Here is a 19942-nt window from a genome sequence, read left to right as displayed (position 1 = left end):
AGCGTGGCTTCAGAAACATGCTCCCGTCTCTTTGCCCATTTTCGATTATCCGGGAATGACGCGCGGTGACGCACTGCCAAGATGGCGACGGCCGCCTCCGCCCACTTTTGAGCTTCAAAAATGCTCTTCGGAAATCTACGGGTGACGTCACGGACACTACGTCCATGTTTTTATACAGTCTATGGCTGACACTCAACATACTAGCGTACTTGTTAACAGAAGAAGTGTACTCAAGGCAATTTCCTTGATTGAGTTATTCTAGGTCAGGGGTAGGCAAGTTCGGTCCTAGAGAGCCGCAGTCCTGCAGACTTCAGCGCCAACCCTGAAAATAAAAACTCACCTGCCTATAGCCTTAGTAATCCTGAAGACATTGATCAGCTTGTTCAGGTGTGTTTGATTAGGGTGGGAGCTGAACTCTGCAGGACTGCGGCTCTCTAGGACCAAACTTGCCACCCCTGTTCTAGGTCATTGTTTTTCTCTACGTCCTGCTGTTAAAAGTAAAAATGCCATATTCCTATATTGTAGGAACACCGTCATCTGCATCCACCTCACCAAATGCAGTTACTGACTGAAGAGGATGTGATGACCTGTGGAGACACAGATGCACCTGAACCTGGAGGAGCTGCTGAGCTGGTTCAGATGAGGTTAAATACAAAAGCAGTTCTTCAGATGCCTGACCTCGGCCTTGGGGTTTAAAGTCCCTCTTTTGATTTTCACACTTCTCAGTATTGTGAGACGAACAACAAACCACCAACTGTGGTACGAAGCTTCAGGCTCTTCTAACCAACGCATCTTTCTTTTATGAAAACCCCTATAGTAAATTATCAAGGCAGCGCTTCAAAGTCATTCAAAATCCCATTGATGTTAATGTCATTGTTTTATAATTGAACAAAAAAGCCTTTGAGTGTTGGTATGTTTTATCTGTAACATCTGCTCGGCTTAGACAGAACCCTAAAATAATCAAGTGACCATAAAATCAACACATTCAAACTAACTGTAAAACTACAACAAAGATACACTCAAGTCTTAAGTTTACTGTGTGTACTTTCCTAGTTTCCTTCTGTACTTTCTACTATTCTTCAAGTTTGTAAGTTTGTTTGTAAGTACTTATCCCATGCACGTCATGACAATGTAATCAGGGTATCTTCCGATCATTCGTCTTTTAATTTAATATTGAAATCTGAAAAATGAAAAAACTGCACATTTTTCGTTTTTCATTTGTTCAAACAAAACGAAAAATCAAGAATTTGGATTCATTTTTCATTTTTACGTTCAAGGATAGAAAAACGAATAAGCTACTTGAATATTCGATCTCTACATGTGGGTGGGAATGAAACGCACCTCTCCGCTGATTGGACAACCAAACATTTAATAGTCCTAAAAAAACATAACAAGAGTCCTCCGCTTCTATGGATTCTTAACGTGCTTATTTCTACTACATATTATCTCTTTCTCTTCATCAAACAGCCAGATTAACAAATTAACAACATTAATATTATGTTGTAATGTTTGATTGACCAATCAGCGGAGAGGGCCGTTTCATTCCCGCCCACATGTAGAGATCGAATATTCAAGTTGCTTATTCGTTTTTTTATCCCTGAACGTAAAAACGAAAAATGAAGCCGGATTCTTGATTTTTCGTTTTGTTTGAACAACTGAAAAACTAAATATGTGCTGTTTTTCATTTTTCAGATTTCAATATTAAATAAAAAAAACGAATGATCGGAAGATACCCTGATTCAATGTGTCCATGTAAACACATTTCTCTATTGGTTATGTAGTTTCAAACACGTTTGCATATGAATTTACCTTAAACAATAACGAATCCTCCATATGCTCAGCGTACACCGAAGTGAGCCGGTACTGGTTCTCCACGGTGATGTCGATCTGGTACCCGGTAAGTACGTAACAAGCAGTACGGAACTCTTGAATCTTCTTCTGGAACACTTCCTTCAAGCGCTGGTTCTTCAGTTCTGCACTCTCCATCTGCTTACGCAAGTCTGAAGAACACATATGTTACATTTAGTCATAACCAGAAGAACATTCAAATAATATGAATAATATGATCTGAACAAGAGCAGCAATTTAACATGTAATCGAACACATGCGATTACAATATGTAACGGAAAATAATTAGTTTAGACTATTCGTACAAATACCTAATTTAAGAGTCTTTAATTGAAAGAAAGGCCCAACAGTCCAACTTCATCTAAAAGAAAGTTCTATCATCCTTTATTCATTTGTGCACTATACACCATGCCTTTTGAAATCAGCTTTGGGCGAGAAACAGACTAAAAATTTAAGTCGCTATTAAATGATAATCTTCCTCTCCAGTGAGCTGAACTCAAAGTGGATTAGTTTGCTTCATGAATAACTGATTCACTGTTTTTCTCAAATGGCCCAATTGAATCATTGAAAAAGATTCAACTCAAAAGAAGGATTTGTTCATTAATCAGACACTGTTACTTTTCTCAACAACCAAAATGCTGGTCTCCAGTAATTGCAGGTGAATCTCATGGCAAACAATATTTTATTCCGTAAAAGTCGTTTGGACACTTTTAGCTCCAACTTTTAGTTTCATACATCCAAAGATTATTACCATTTACAGCAGTATATCAACTTCATCAAAACGCACTTCCAATCTACTAATATAATGACTTTAATAGCTGATTCTGTCAAATCAAATTACAGTCCAGTAAACAAAAAAGAAAAAGGAAAAAAGGCACCAATCCCATCAAGGTCTTATCACAGTATTCATTTGAATATTTAATTACAGAACAATGCAAAGTTGCTCCTTTAAATTAGACAAAAAGCCAACTGTGTCTTATAGCTTCAATATAAGGTTTCTGTACAGAGGCCTCAAGAGCAGTTTAAATTCCCTCATGGGGCTTCATGAAAATTTGATTACAAACAGTAAAAGTTCTGCAGGAAAGAGAGATAAGTCTTCTGCTACTGTCTACTGTAATTGCACACTAGAACAATGCAGTTAAACTACAAAGGTTTCATTTATCACATAAATCAATGCATTGATGTGGTGCATACTAGAAGAGACGGCCTTTTGTTCAGTTGTCCTTTTCCTTTAACCATTCATCAGGATCACTTTTAATTATATATGTTAATGTCTCCCTTTTTTGCCTCCACGGGAAGCTTTTTAAAATGGTTATCACTTGTTTGTTTTCCATATATAGAGCAGGATAGAAATTACACGCTAAACTCTCAACACAATCAGCTTTAAAATGAGCTGCAATTAAAAAGTGCTGTATGTGGCCCTCATCTACATCTGTACACTTACAATTACCATGTCAGGAACTTTACTGAAGGTGTATGAACTGTGTTGAGATGATGCCCTGTCAGGAGTTTTTCCTGAGGAGGTCAGGTTAATTTGTGCTTCACAGACGTACTTTATGATTTTAATCTCATTCGAATTGAATAGTGTTTTTCCTCATATAACCTTGGTAAAAATGATGGAGCAATTTTTTTTAATCTAACCCAGGGGAATAATTAAGAAATTTCGTCTGGATAGGGATATTTGTAACAGGATGTTTTATTAACATTTGAAAACCACAAAGTGAAAACCACAAATACATTGTCTTTATTTTACACAGCATAGTTTATTATTTTATTGTCCTATATTTTTTTCAAAATAAATGCCACTGGTCTGATATTTTGCTGTGCAATGCAAAGACATTCATACATTTTTATGTGTGGCTTAAGTGTCCAAATACTTTTTGGGGCAACTGTATATCCTATGTTTAAAATATTAGAGGTGGCATAACCAATCCTGTTGCCTGAAGCTAGTACAGTACACAGAGAGAAAATATGGATACACAATCTTCTCAGTAATGAGCACACATTAAACACTTTTCTTTTCCAGTTTCCGTTACTTGAATCGTTTCTAATTTCTTTAAAAAAATGCATCAATAAATAAATTACAAGTAAATTACAAGCAAAAAAAAAATAGTTTTAAGTGCTGCGTTTGCATACCAACCCAAAAAGCTGTTTATACTTGTAAGAACTTGTTCTTAGCATTAGTAAAGACAAATAAGCCACAAAAAAACAACAAAAAACAAAAATAATAATAATAATAATTTTGAACTAGATTTGTGCAAACACATGAACTTATAATCAAACAGTTGAGATGGGAGGAAAATGAGGTCATAAAATGAAGGAGGAACAGTGTATAGCAAAAAAAAGATAAAGAAAAACAGCAGCAGCAGCAGCCAATTTAAAAGCATACCTCAGGGTGTTTGTTTACTCATGGGTCTGAGTCCTAATTAGACTCTTGCCTCCTTCGGAACTCATTCAAACTGATAGCCAGAAAAAAAACAACAAAAAAAACGGGGAGAGAGGGAGGGAGAAAGAGAAAGAGAGACAGCATGACGCAAATAAATGAGTTCCAAAGAAATATGGATCATCAGCACACTCCACTCGAGTCCAATTAAACATTTAGCCCTGGATATATTTATAAATAAAATGTCTAAATCACTGTAAGCACAGGATGTGGAATTAGGAAGAACCTTTTTCCACAATCCTTGTGTTGTCATATCCAACTCCACAGGTGGTAATCCAGATTGCTATCAATCTAGTCAACTGGATAAGCCACATCAACTTGTCAAAATGACAAATTCCTCCAAGTTGTATTTAATTCAGATGAGGACCCAAATATGAAACTCACATTTGAAATTTATCTAGGCATAAACATTTGGTTGTTGGTGAACTACATCCCAATCATTACATTCCAAATGGACGTATACATAAATTTAAATGATTTAAATTCTTGGCTGGAATAGTCCTTTATTTAAACTATTTTAAGTAGCTTTTAAAGGCATAGTTAACCCAAAAAAATGACAATTCTGTCATTAATTACTCACCCTCATGTCGTTCACAAGAGTACCAAGACGCATGCTTGTTTTCGAGCAGAGGAATGCTCACGCATGCGTCTTTGTACTGTCGTGAATGGCGGCGGGGACTGACACAGAAGAGAAGAACTGTTGAATAAAGTCATTTTTATTTTCTTTGAGCACAAAAAGTATTCTCGTAGCTTCATAAAATTATGGTCGAACCACTGATGTCACAAGGACTATTTTAACAATGTCCTTACTACCTTTCTGGGCCTTGAAGATGATCTTAATTTGTGTTCCGAAGATGAGCGACAGTCTCACAGGTTTGAAACGACATGAGGGTGAGTAATTAATGACAGAATTTTCATTTTTGGGTGAACTATCCCTTTAAGTATATGGCTACAGAAATTAAAGCCTGAACTCAATGTGAACATTTATCAGTTTACTCTAAACAATGTTATTAAATACACACTTTTTGTGCTGTTGTTCCCAACTTGTTCTAATACTCTTTAAAGGGATAGTTCACCCAAAAATAAAATCTTGTAATAATTTACTAACCCTTATGTTGTTCCAAACTTGTATGACTTTCTTTCTTCTTATGAACACAAAACATGATGATGATTTATCAGAAACCCGAGGCAGGGCTGTTTATATGAACTGGACATTAAATATCAACAATGCCATGTATTGGCTGTTTCTCTACCCTACTGTTAAAACTCCTGCTTTGTGTAAAAAGATATTTACCCAGTATTTCTTGTGAAGGTGGGATGATGAGGGTAGTGTCATCTTTTGTCACCCCACCACCTGCCTCAATTTTCCGGATTCGGTCCCTCAAGAGTTGACACTCCAACCTCAGCTGTTCCACTTCTTCAGCGTGCTGCTGCTTTGCGATGCTGGTGGGGTTCATTTGCAGGTGGATCACCTTTGTCTTTACAGGGTCATAGTCTCCCTAATACAAAGAGTTAAGAGAGTCAGAAAAACAAGTAAAGGTTTTATCAGCTCCAAAAAGACAAAACACTCATTAGAGCTTTAGGACAAAAAGGCATTAAGAGAGTAAGAAAACATTTTACTAAAACCGAGTTTGCATTTTTAAAAACAATTTTGTAACTTTTGATTTAATTATTCCAAAAGAAAAAAAGGCAGACAATACACTTCAGTGTAAATCTAATTACCATTCCAATTAACTTTTACCACTGAAAGTGAAAAAGACTAAATGAAAGTTTGGAAAAACAACATGTTGTTTTCTATAATCCTTTTAAGACATCCAATCTGAAAATCAGTGCTTTTGAATTGTATTTTGCTTTCATAAGCATCCAAATTCATCAATCAAACAAACAAAAAAAAAACATTCTCTCAAAACAATGACAGTGAAAATTTCATTTACAAAAACAACAAAAAAAAAAACAATAATATGTCTCTCACCTAATAAGTTTAGGTGAGAGACATTACTAAAGTGGGTCCAATAGCTAATTCGTTGAGCTATTACATACACTGTTGAACTACTACAAAACATCATGAAAATCAAGTCCAATTTTGTCTGAAGACTCTCACCCAACAAAAATAAATTTATCCGAATTACCCTCCAAACAAAAGGCCCAAAGTAGTGATAGCTCATCCCTGTCTGAAACAAAAGGCTTCATCTTCTGGAACGATTCTTCATTTGGGTGTAAAACTTCAGGGGTTTACAAGCCTTCTGGTGAATTAAGGGCCCCGTCAAAGAATAATGCCTTGATCTGAACATCTCATTACTGAGCAAATAACACCACCCTGAGCTGAAGACACCGAGGTAGAGAAGAGGAAGACAGACTGAGGGGTAAGGAGAAGACATACGTAACTGCAGAACAGAAGGCGATGAAAGAACAGATACAAGTAGAATTACTAAAAATGAAAATTAAACTTCTGTTAAAGTGTTACACAATAACTTGGGGAAGAAGGGTAACACGAACAAACTCAAACATGCCAAAATAATCTGTACTCCAGGACAAACTACAAAGAAAAAAAAAAACACAATAATAATAAATATAGAGACACTTTACATTGTTTTAATCTGATAATATTTATATTAATATATAAGTTGAATTTATGGACTTATGAAATTGGCATGAAAGATTGCAAAATTTCAATACTACTGGTATCAACTACTGAAATGCTGGTATTGTGACAACCCTAAATGTATGCACAACTGTCAAGTCCATGCGTACATCCCTCTAACCTTTAAGATAAATGTAATACAGCCTGAATCATGAATGAATCATCGACAACAATAAGAAAAAGACACGAAAAACAGTAAAGGTTAGTCCTTGGGCCAAAAATAAACCCTCTTCAAACTGATAAGTGTTGAGTGGGTGGCATTATTAACTGTCTGTGAAGTCACTTATTTTTACTGTGACACTTGAAGCGTCATAGATAATGGATAGAGAAGAGGTCTATAAATATTAGAGCCAAAGTCTAAGCACATTAAGAAGACTGAGTGATTGAGAGAGCAGGACGAATGAGTGACGCAGCTCTTGAATTCCAGACTTTTCAGTTTGTTTTGGGCTGGCACCAGTGTTGAGGTCTAATGGAGCATGTCTGACTGCATTTCAGCCCACTGATCGCATCGAGTCAGGAAGTGAAAAGGAAGGATAAATGGATGGGAGGCCACTGATAAATATAGCAGCACCACAAAAAAAATGACAGAAAAATTACGTGGCCTTACATTTACCCATTACGTCACTGATTATAAAGCTTATATTTTTGCCAATAATAGACTAAAACTAAACCTTTACCCTATCCACCTTATTCTTCCTGTAAGAGTGGGCACGGCTATTTGTAATTTTTATGGGTCTGCTTTCCGGTCTCATCCGCGTCCAGCTATTTTTAGCTGTACAAAACAGCTCGTTTTGCTGCTTGTATTGCAAATTGGTGTCTTACCATATTATTTTTTATGTATTATCTTAATTGTGAACACACTGGTTTGTAGTGCGAACAGTTTTACAGTTTACTGCATGACACGTTGTTAATCTTCTCATTATTTCCCTACAGCGGCTAATGAACGGGAAGTCTCGCACATTCACAGAACACAGCTTACTTCCGTGTTGAAGAATAAGGTGGATAGAACGTGACAAAAGTGCAGGAATTTTCAGGTATTTGCCAATATAGAAACTGAATTTCATAAATTAAACTACCATGAGAAAACCTAAACTGTTTTATAATATTAGTTTTAATTTTATATCTTTTGTTCACATTTTACACATTTGTAGCCGTTTTGGCAATGTTTCAGACTATGAATAATACAAATAATGAATCTTGTCTTTTGATTTCTATTTGTATTAAAAATAAAAGAAATCAAATGTGATTAAGTATTTAATTTTCTGGATTATCTAAAAACATGAATTCAGTATAATTTCAAGGAATAGTAACAATATTCCATTGCAACACAGTACAAGTTATTTTATATTGCAGTAAAGATTTTAGACATAACCCCACCCCTAGTATATAAATATATTATACCAATACACAACCACATACCTAAACAACATAAATATTTAAACACTAGGACTTATAGTCGGAGTTTCCTCTAAGTGCCTCTACATTATTTATTGACTAACAGAAATAAATAAAAACACCACTGTGCTATTATTAAACCAATATATTTAAAAGCATATTAAAAACTGGAAACAGAAAGCTGATAGAAGAAAAAAAAAACAGGAACAAGTTGGTAATTGACTAAAGGGAAAAGATGGGTTTTCAGTGATTTGAAGAGGACTGAAGTATGTGGAGATTTACAGGCAAACACAATATGGTCAAGTGCCAATTTAGGCTTTGGAGAAGAAACACACATACCTGAGTTACTGTGGAGACCAGATGCAACACAAGTGTGGCTGTGCATTCATAAAAACAAACCCACAGCTAGTCTCAAACTGAGTCTATTGCACATTCATTTTCAGTACATACCAAAATGGCATTTGCCAATTAACAATTAGCAATGAACCCATGTTGGTTTAAGGGACATAGGTGTCTGATTTAACTGCACCTTTGAAAAAAGCACAGATTTGTGAAGAAACAATCTTTCATATTCTATTCAAATTACATTGTTTTTTTATGCCAGAATTACAAAAAGAAAACAAAATTACCTCACCAACATCATGTAAAAATTTACAATACACCTTTAGTGTCAGCACTAGCAAAATATGTATGATATCAGCTATGATTATAATACAAACACAAGTCATTTATTTATTACTCAACTCTCTGGAATACTTGAATCTGATTGGCCAATCATAACATTCAAACATCAAATATTTATGAATAATGACCACTAAGCCAAGAAATTGATATCATACTGCAATGTTCATGTTTTGTACCACTTGCATAAAAACATTACAAAAAAGGGCATAAAGTTACAATAGTTGACTTGCTAGTATGCACTTTTGACAAGCTAAAAGCATGTCTAATTATGAGGTAAATCATTGCACACCCATCAGCTTATATCATGCAGGTCAGTATTAACCATCAGGCTATCATCAACCACCACTGAGGCCACTAGCTAATCTTGAAGGTGAAAGGTGTAATTCTTTCCAATGTTAAAATACCTCCATCTATCTCAGTTTAGCAGAGACTAGAGCCCCATGATTATGATGAATCATAATTGTGGATTTTTTCCCAATATTGTAATCAATATTCACAGCGGTGTTGCTGAAGTACTTCATTAAACTCTACGAGCTTCCTTCTTCTGTTGAACACAAAAGAAGTTATTTTGAAGAATGTGGATAACCAAACAGTTGCTGGTAGCCATTGACTTCCATGCTACCAGCAACTGTTTGGTTGCTCACATTCTTCAAAATATCTTCTTTTATGTTCAACAGAAGAAAGAAATTCATACAGGTTTAGAACAACTTGAAGGTGAGTAAATTATGCCAATTTTCGTTTTTGGGGTGAACTTTCCCTTTAACAGCATGAGAAACAGAAGTTACTCAAATAATGAATAAATTATAGATAGGGAACAGCATGACAATAAGAGACTGCACCTATCCTAATATACGGTAATCACTGAAGCGGTCACCACAAGTCTACACAGTTTTACGCAGCAGTTTAGCGTGAGCTCAGTGACTGTCCGCTTATGGGGTTATGGACTCCCACAAATACTCCTTTTATAAGCAATGAAGCTGTTACACAGCACAGGCAATCTGTCAAAGCACCTGAAACAACAACCCATGATTCTTAAGAGGCTCTCTGAAGTTCTTATCACTAGAGATGGCCACAGAGTACATATATCCAATTAGTTTGTTACCGTTTTTTTTTTTACTATCAATCTTTATATTTTAATTATTATTTGTTGTTAAATGAAAGTGTCACCTGGAGGTTATGCCTCTCTAGTCTCATCTCCAGAATGTTGTTTTGCTCTTCCAGCCGCTGACGTTCTGCCTCCAATTCCTCAATCTTCTGCCTGAAAAACAAACACATACACATATACAAGTACAATGTAATTTCTTGTCCTAATGCAGGGCTGTACAGTGCGACATATATGTCGCAAGTGCTATGAAAAAAATTAATAAATTTGAATAAATTTACCACTGTAGCACACGTGCGATACAGTTTTGCATGTTCATAACACAGCTGCTTAATAGTGTGAAGTGCTTTTGTTGTGCTTGTTTGTGTGTGTGAGATTGATTATACTTGGTTTAGGGGAGTGCGATATGACGATTTTTGATGGTGGACGATTAAAATGTCTCCACGATCTGCTTTTGAAGAAATATCGTAGTATCGTGCTACAGCGCATATTCTATCAGCTGAAGTTCTGGCGATGCCATATCAATATTCTGTACAATGCGACGTACATTCACAATCACATCAAATGTTATTTCAGCAGTAGAGTTACACTTACGGCACATAGCACTTATGTGCAATCACAAAAGTACATTATTTGCATCTGAAGCTTTAAGCTTAAGCTCATCAAGCTTTAAGCCTTGCCGCTTAAAAGTTTAATTCACGTGCTGTTCTGACGTGCTTCTGAGTGTGTACACATGAAGCGCACTTTCAAACAGCGCCTGATTACTAGACTTATGTTTAAGACTTAACTCAACTTATAAGTTGTCTTTCGTGTCTGATTGATTTCGCGTCTAATACTGTCAAAAGCACACAAGGTTTACATATAAAGATAGTTAGTTATGTCTAAAATGAAAGTAAACAGTTGAGAGAGAAACGGATGCGTGCAGCTCTTAAAGCAACAGTACTAAACATACTGCCGTTTGTCATTACAGGGTAGTGCACCCAAAAAATAAATGTATGTTGTTATTTACTCACTCACATGTTGTCCCAAACCTGTATTAATTTCTTTCTTGTGCTCTACACAAAAGAAGATATTCTGAAGAATGTAACCAAACAGTTGCTGGTCCACATTGACTTTGATAGTAGGAAAAAAAAAATACCATGGAAGTCGCTGTGGACCAGCAACTGTTTGGCTACCCACATTCTTCAAAATAATTTTTATGTTCAACAGAAGAAAGAAACAAATTCAGGTTTAAAATAACTTGAGGGTGAGTAAATGATGGTATAAAAATCAAACACTATGACAGAATTGACAGACAGATTTTTCATTTTTGGGTAAACTATCCTTTTAATATAAAAAATAAATAAATAAATCAGAGAAAAATCACTCACTGCTCATGACTGATGAACTTTAATACAGTTGCTTAAAATAATTTATAATTGATGTATATAGTGTATATAGTGTTTTATTTTAATACTGTACCTGAAAAATAAAGCACTGTTTGTTTTATTTGCATATTATGTGTTTTTGTAATGTATATCTTTTGTTCTTATTTTCTAATAACAAAGATAAAATAATGACAAAGATTTTTATTTTCGCCCACTTTGGCCTAAATGTCTGTCATTCTTTTTTATTTTATATTTTGTTACCTTGAAAGGCTTTATTTTTTTTACAATAGGGAAATTAGATTGGCTGTACTGCTCAGGCAACTTGCAAAATAGTAAAACCAACATGACAAAGAATCGTGAATCATGATATTCCTGAATAAAATGGTGATATGATATTTTTGCCATATCGCCTACCCCTAACTTGTGCTACAACTGTTTGGTCTGTGCTACAAAGCTTTCAACCTCTGTAGCACCAGTGCTATGTGCAAAAAAAGTTAACGTACAGCCCTGCCTAATGTAATGAAAACCACTGTCAAAAACTTAAATCTCAAAAATGTTCATGTTTTTTATTAAGGAATGGAGGAACACAACATAACAATTATTTGTTCCACCATGAAAAGGTCAATAAAGGTAAACACAACAGGTTATGATCGCACAGTAAAGCATTCCATAAATAAGTGTGGTTCAAAATTCTAAGACCACATTGAAAATTTTGAATTCAAAATGTGTAATAAAAGTGTGACAAATCATAAGCAAAAAGACATACCAAATACTAAGAGATTCAGAAAGTATTGTTAATATTTAATATTCATATTCACATTTTCACTCAAATTTATATGCCTGTAAAATAATTTGTAATTAATAAAAAAAAATAAATAGTAGGACTCACTAGTGGTCTCATATATTTAGTGGAACCTTTTTGAACTGTTCTTGAATATCCTGCATAATTCTGTAATTTAAAAGCACTGGACAGCATTCAAGTTGGTTTAGTTTTGGTTTTGAAGATTACAATGTGGGGTCTTGGACTTGTATTCAATACAAAAAAATATTCAATTAACGTGTAAACAGCTTAGTGAAATGGTTCCAGGAGAGATTAAATGAAATTCTACAGAGAATAATTACAGGATCAAAAAGAAAGAGGAAAAAGGATAAAGTAGGCACTGAATGAAAGCTCACTTTTCAAGCAAGGCCACTAAAGCTAATGTAGTAAAATCACATTTCCATAGTAATCAGGCAATGCTACAGGCCATGAAAAAAACCACAGACTTCAGTTTCAGTCAGTCTAAAGACCCGTTCACAATGCCAGTGTCTTACAAAATGACATGAACATTTCAATGAGAGCTGGCTATTTTCAGCAACATGAGTGGCAGCGACTGTTCATTATGTGTTGGTTATCTATGGAAGCATATAAATCACACAATCAAATCACAAATGTGACTTCATTTCTAGTAACTGTGCCTTTATTTTATTTTATTAATTTTACATGGAAACAGGCTTTCATAATGATCAGACGTGTATGATGCGTGTATGAAATTTCATTGATCACATATCTCTGTTACCTGAGAGAGCTGACTTCCTCTGCTGTTGCTAAGGTGTTTTTCTCAGCATTAGACACCTGCTGCTCTTTCAGAGCCTCGAGTTCAGCAGTCATCTGAGCAAGTGATAAAAAAACAAAACAATGAAAGACAAAATCAGCACTGTATGTCAAAAACAGTAATTTACTGTGAATCTCAGAAAAGGAAACACCTGCAGCCTAGCTGCAATGTTGTATCTGTCTAATATCTTGACTTCTGCCTAATGTGGTTTTTAATTTCTTGCATGCATTATAGCACAAATTTTAATCAATTATTTATGATCAGAACGGTAGCTGACATAATCGTATAAATGCCAAAAGGAAGTTCCCATGGTGATGAATGTGACTTACCATCTGAACTTGTAATTTGAAGGTGCCTGCCTCCTCCTGGGCTTTAGACAGTTGAGTCTATCAGAGTGAAACAGATTGTTCCCATAAAAATAAGAACTAAGATAGTACACCATAAAGTCCTTGATTACAAAGTCATGAGTGCTATCAGTGTCGGATACAACTTTCAAACAGGCCAGTCATGAGCAAGACTGTATCTCATAATAGTGAAACTTTAAGTTCATTTTCTTCCAGAACAACACCGCTGTTACCTCGCTTGTGAGAAATGTCATATAGCTTTTAAGTTGCTAAACTATTTTACTGATAAAATCATTAAGAGTAGCACTAACAACGTGTGTGCAAGTATCTGTACTGTATGTGTGTGAGTCTGTAAGGAAAAGAGAGCGGCAGAAATAGAGTAACGTTGTGTGCTTTCCATACATAATAAAACGCAAATTTGTGTCAAAAACATGGAAATAATCAGTCGTTTTTATATTATTGTTTACTATATTTTCTTGGCCAGTGTCGTTGTGGGTTTTATTTATTTTGCTGTTTTAGGCTGTAAGGACCTTTGAAATAACTGAAATCATTTGGCGAAGTGATATGGACATGTAATACGGTCAAGACCTGCCTGGAACTACGTTCGCCGTGCATTTCCCTGAAATAATTGCACACCTTAGAACGTTCGTCAGCCAATCAGATTCAAGCATTCAACGGCCCCGTAGTATAAATTGTAATAACTTCTGACCAGTGTTGGGAGTAACGCATAACAAGTAACGCGAGTTACGTAATCAGATTACTTTTTTCAAGTAACTAGTAAAGTAACGCATTACTTTTTAATTTACAAGAGAATATCTGAGTTACTTTTTCAAATAAGTAACACAAGTTACTTTTTTTCCCAATTTATTGATTGACAGCTCTCCTGTCCCCATGCTGAGAAAAATCAGATGTTGTTACGGTATTTCTAAAATAAATATGAATATGCATTAATTAGTAACGCAATATTGTAATGCATTACTTTTAAAAGTAACTTTCCCCAACACTGCTTCTGACTGATCTTTCTGCTAATGAATGAATGAATGAATGAATGAATGAATGAACGATACAGTAAAACTGCACATTTTAGAGTGGCCTTTTATTGTGGCCAGCCTAATGCCGAGTTCACACTGCACGAATTTATCCTGATTTTTCACTCGCCGACAGGTTTTGCGAAATCGCCGACAAGTGCCCGAAATCGGAGGCACATCGGTGCTCGTTCACACGAGTGACAATCACGCAGTGTGAATGATCAAAGACGCGATCTAGTTCAGCTCATAAAAAATGGGAGAAAAAACAAAAGTGTTGCGTTTATAATTTTGTTCAGTCTATATATATATATATATATATATATATATTAGCCAATACTGCTGGACAATATAAATAAAACATATTGCACAATATGTATCACCATTTTGCTCATTGTTGCCAAGCACCTTACATTTAAAATGATTACTGTAATAATATAAGTAGATCAAGGCATGTTTTCCACATTGTTTCGCAATAAATGAACATGGTATATGTACCCCTTCCAATATTACGGTCAACACGCTAACAAATGTGATTCATTAAATTATTTATACATCAAACCCAGACAGGGAATGATAAAAACTAAAGCATTGCATTCTTAATGTGAAGAGTGTAATTATCATTAAAGCTCAACGAGTAAATTATCACTCATTAGAGAAACACTGTCACTCACAGAAATACAAACACCAGGCCAGAAGCAACATCTCCATTAAATGAGCTAAAGAAATGTGTAAGATTACATTCATAAAAATGTAAAAAGGTGTTTAATAACTGAATTATTTGAGATTTATTGTTCCATGTTTGCATTCCCAATGCATTGGCACAGTTTTCGAAACACAATGAGATGAGTAATGAGTGCTGTTGCATACATTTATGGCAAGAGAATCATCCACACAAATTGCTGAATCGAATAAATCACACCTAAAGGCCTATTATTTTCTTTCCTTAAAAAAAATGTATGTGGTTATTAAAATAAAAAAAATGCAATTAAATATTTAATCAATTGAGCACAAACAACAACGTATAATAATATACAGCTACACATACATTCCATATATATCACAAAAACATTTTAAAACAAATCACTGGATCAGTATTCTGAACAGTTTTTTGAAAGGTACATTTGAAGGAATGATTTAGTGTGCATTATGGGTAATGTAGTTCTCACCTCCATCTCAGTATTGTGTGCCTGGACTTTCTGCAGCATGTCCTCTGCCTCCTTGACCCGGAACATGAGCTGAGGGGAGTATTCACTTGTGGCCAACTCGCTGTCGTACGACTCTAATATGGCCCTCATTCCATCGCGCTCCTGACCCACATACAAAAGCACAAGTTTCAATTCCAGAACTCAATTCAGGCCAAGCTGGGTCAGTACAATACAAAGATATAGTGCATATAAAACTAGCTGAAACACTTGCAGAAGCATAAATTGACGATGCTGATCTTTATTTTAGGGTGAGCAAGGAAAAACCCAATTTCCAAATAAACAAAAAAATCTGCTTAATGTAAATTTAATTTCAACAGCTTGGTCATGTTTCACTTATTACTTAACTTAATTCATATGCTTTACTCGTCAACCTAATAAATGTACTAGTAATTGGCAGGCTTCAGTTGTAATGTCATTGTAACATTCTAAATACAGGAGGAGAGAAGCAAGAAATATTAGAGGAGAATTAATGGGGTGAATGAGCTCCCTTCTGAGTCTGAGTCATCTGTGTAAATATCTCATTTTAGAGTCGATTAAACAGAAATTAAATCTAGTCTAGTCTCTAAAGCCGAAACCAGCAGGATCAATAAAACACTGTGATTCATTATCCAGAGTGTGAACTGAGAATACAAAAATGACCAACAGATTAAAAACAAGCTATGACAGACACATGCCCATAAGCTCCCAAACAAGAAAGGTTGCGAAGGTTAATGTTGAATAACCTTCGCTAAAAGACCTTTAATAACAGTTTAAAGAAAAAGCTAATGATGCATTTGTGGAGTTTTAGTTAAGTTCATCTTATGTAAAAATCAATGTGACCATCAGATCTTCCAAGCAGATATAGTAGTGAATTTAAGAATGTCACATTTCTTCCAAAAATGAAAAGAAAACATCAACAAAGTTGACACTGTGAAATTTTCACAGCAAATTTTATAGAACATTTCTCCCCTCGTGTCTCAGCGTAATTGATTGATATTAAGTTTTTGCAATTCCCATTATTTACAATGGTAATTCTCGTGAATGCAATTTTTAATGTATGAAAGTGTAATAAAAATATTTATTTTAACCATTTAAATTATAATACAATATAAACAAAGCATTTCAACATATTATACTATAATATAGAAAGTATAAGTAATGTACAATTTAAATAAGTTATTGCGCATCATATTAATTCAGTAAATGTCCCTACTGGTTATGAAAATCAAGCTTTATTTTCATTATCTTTAAAGCACAATATAATTTTATTCTCCTTATTAATTTTGAAATGAAATACAAAACAGACATGTTTATTACAAGACAGAGAGACAGAAAACAGAAAGAACAGGACATTGGAAGAATTTTATGTCAAATAGTTTTATTCATAGCTCTGTACTACTTTTTAAAGGTCAAACAGGTATCCGTTTTACTACCTGAAGTCATGAAAACAGTTCAGGTCTTTCTTTTAATATAAAGTTATACTACCTAAGGGGTTCAACACACTGGCACATATCAGTATATTCACACACATGCGTACTTCAACACACACACACACACACACACACACACACACACACACATCTTCAAAAGCTATTTTTCTGCTTCCATTGTAATAAAATTCACCCTTGCTGTTATCTTAAACTCACCTCATTCGTCCTACAGATAGCAAACTCTCATTTAGGACTCTATTATTTTGGCACTGGCCTCAGAGTTTCTGTGCCGGAGAGGGAATCTATATGGGTGAGTGAGTGAGGAAACGAATCTGTGCCGCACTGCAGTTTTTTTTTTCCCATCCCTATGGATCTTCATTTAATGGAGAACTTGGGTCAATGCTACAATAAAACCTTTTTATCATGGCTCTTAATCATAGCTTGAAAACTGTTAATCTAATACATTCTGAAGACAGCTAATGCATTTTTCCTGGTTTTGCAGCAGGTGAAGTGCTAAAATTGTCAATAATGGCTAGTGACAAACAGCCTCCAGATTTTGGCATGTTAACACAACGAAAATGTCAAATTTAAAAGAAAAGAAAGAAATGTTTTCAGGATAAATATCCAGCAGACCAATAATGCAGTCTATAACTCGTAATTAATTGAGAGAAGCACAAAGCGTGATCATAATTAAAATACAATTTATTGAAATGAGATAAAAATGACTAAATGCTTTCTTGTGATCTTAAAAACCTCTTGATCTCATGTCTAAATGTTGTTTTGTTTGAAACTAGATTTGTAGACAAGTTGTGCAATGCTATTAGTCCATAAACTTTGAATTAACTGGACAAGCATTTAACTAAGCATACCACCAACGTAATTAACAACTGAATAATAGAGAGACATGTGAGCATGCTCGCTTATCTTTACTCTTAATTACTTGTTCTGTCAGCTCTAATTTTCCATGTGCGTTTAGAGCAGCTTCCAGACTTGTAGGCTGGAGGTGAGGATGTTTTGAATGTCTCCAGTGTGGACATCATTACACTCAAACACTGACCTCATTAAAACAAATACCACCTATTTAGGAGATTATTGAAGCCTTTGATAATTACCAGTTTACCAAGCTGTTGAGAAACAAAGAACAAGAGAATAATTCGCATACACAACAAGGTGCTGCTCCAGTGATTTATCCAAATCTCGTCCTAGCCTTTGGAGAGAACTCACCATTTACACTGAAAGAAATCAAATCAGAATCATTCTCACGCAAACATTTTTGGTAGCCGAGTTTCAGTGCTTCCCTAGTTATTCTTGTTATTGGTGTTTTAATCAGGCTTCTTGTCCGGTCGGGCAAGTAAAATTCTCTCTCACTTGCCCCTTTAAAAAAATCTACTTGTCCCAGAAAAGCGTTAATCAAGCCCTGTGGTTCCCCCATGGTTTACTTTCACTCTACACATATTACAAATTGCGAACTTTATGTCTTCTTCACTCACAGTGATGAACTTCCACGCCGACGACATGTTTACATGCGGATGTGAGTGTAGCTGTGACGTCAAAACAGACCGGCTCGGAATCGGCAGAATGACCGGTCACCGGTCCAGGCCGATCATGTGGAAAATCGGCTAATTCCGGTCCCTGTCCGGTCGACTGTTTTCCCTCCCTTAAATTGTTTGTTCACACAAAAAATGAAAAAAATTATCACCCTCATGTCGTTCCAAACCCATAAGACATTCATCTTTGAAACACTAATTGATATATTTCTGTCCCTCCACTGAAAGTCTACACAACCAAAATGTTGATGCTTCAAAAAGTTTATGAAGATCCATAAAGAAGCATAAATAAGTAATTAAAGAAATTGATCTGAATTGAAGGGTTTATTCCACATCTTCTAGAGACACGATCACTTTATATGATGAACAGATTTAATTTAGGCTGTTATTCACATATAACAATGATCAATGCAAATTCATAAAGCACAACAAATATGGTAAACAAAAGCTCAAATGTGCTTACTTTATGCGTGAAAACAGGCCTCTTTGGTTTACAAACAACTGCTTGATTCATATGGATTTCTTTTACAAAGTCCTTATGAACTTTCTGAAGCATCAAAGTTTTGGCTTCAAGCAATGGAGGGACAAAAGATAAACAAAAGACTTATGGGTTTGGAATGACATGAAGGTGAGTAAATGACAGTTTTCAGTTTTGGGTGAACTATCCCTTGACTAGGTTGTTTAAGTTTCTGCTCACCCAACAGAAATCATTCTAATGTGCTAATCTGGCATGTCATACAGGTTTTTAAAAATACTTACACAGTTTTTGAAACTATGGCTCCATTTCTCACACACAAAACACACACACACAACATGCAAAACATCACACACATCTTGCAAAAGCAAACACTTCATTCAAAACTATTTGAACTCTTCTAAAAAAATTTTTACGTAGTAACTATACACACAAACATAAAATAATTAGCCATATACACGCCAAACTACACATAGATGTGAAAAATGTAAAACACTACTCTCGTGTGTCTTTTGCTTGTTCAGAGTGCAGTGAAGTGCACAGGAGTTTGTCATAGCACTCGCACATATATACTGTATATACATTATGTACAACTGATGAATTTTACACAGTTATGCAACTGAACTGAATCAATACTGAACTGACTTGAGCTGTATACTGTAATGACACTATTGACTTAGAGCTGCTTTACATCAGAATTTGAATTTGATACTATTGTGAAGCTACAGTGAACCAATATATATTGTGTAAAGTAAAATAAGAAATAAAGTTGACTTTCTGACTTGGCTTGTATGCATATATATATATATATATATATATATACACAGGTGCATCTCAATAAATTAGAATGTCGTGGAAA

The 19942-nt window shown here is 35.1% G+C and overlaps 1 protein-coding gene across 1 annotated transcript in view; it reads right to left on the bottom strand.

Annotated features, from left to right (window-relative positions):
* The window catches only part of LOC107702494 (mitotic arrest deficient 1 like 1), a gene marked incomplete at its 5' end in the record, with an annotated part of 60348 nt that overhangs the window by 36634 nt on the left and 3772 nt on the right, over positions 1-19942 (bottom strand). Inside the window, 6 exons of the mRNA XM_016504842.1 lie at positions 1810-2000; positions 5586-5790; positions 10179-10269; positions 13040-13131; positions 13405-13461; positions 15614-15754. Of these exons, the coding sequence (XP_016360328.1) occupies positions 1810-2000; positions 5586-5790; positions 10179-10269; positions 13040-13131; positions 13405-13461; positions 15614-15754 (777 nt within the window). The remainder of the gene's footprint in view (positions 1-1809; positions 2001-5585; positions 5791-10178; positions 10270-13039; positions 13132-13404; positions 13462-15613; positions 15755-19942) is intronic.

This window comes from Sinocyclocheilus anshuiensis, unplaced genomic scaffold (genome assembly GCF_001515605.1).
Source record: "Sinocyclocheilus anshuiensis isolate Anshui unplaced genomic scaffold, SAMN03320099.WGS_v1.1 scaffold218, whole genome shotgun sequence".
Classification (NCBI taxonomy): Eukaryota; Metazoa; Chordata; class Actinopteri; order Cypriniformes; family Cyprinidae; genus Sinocyclocheilus; species Sinocyclocheilus anshuiensis.
This window is presented reverse-complemented; position numbering and strand designations above follow the sequence as displayed.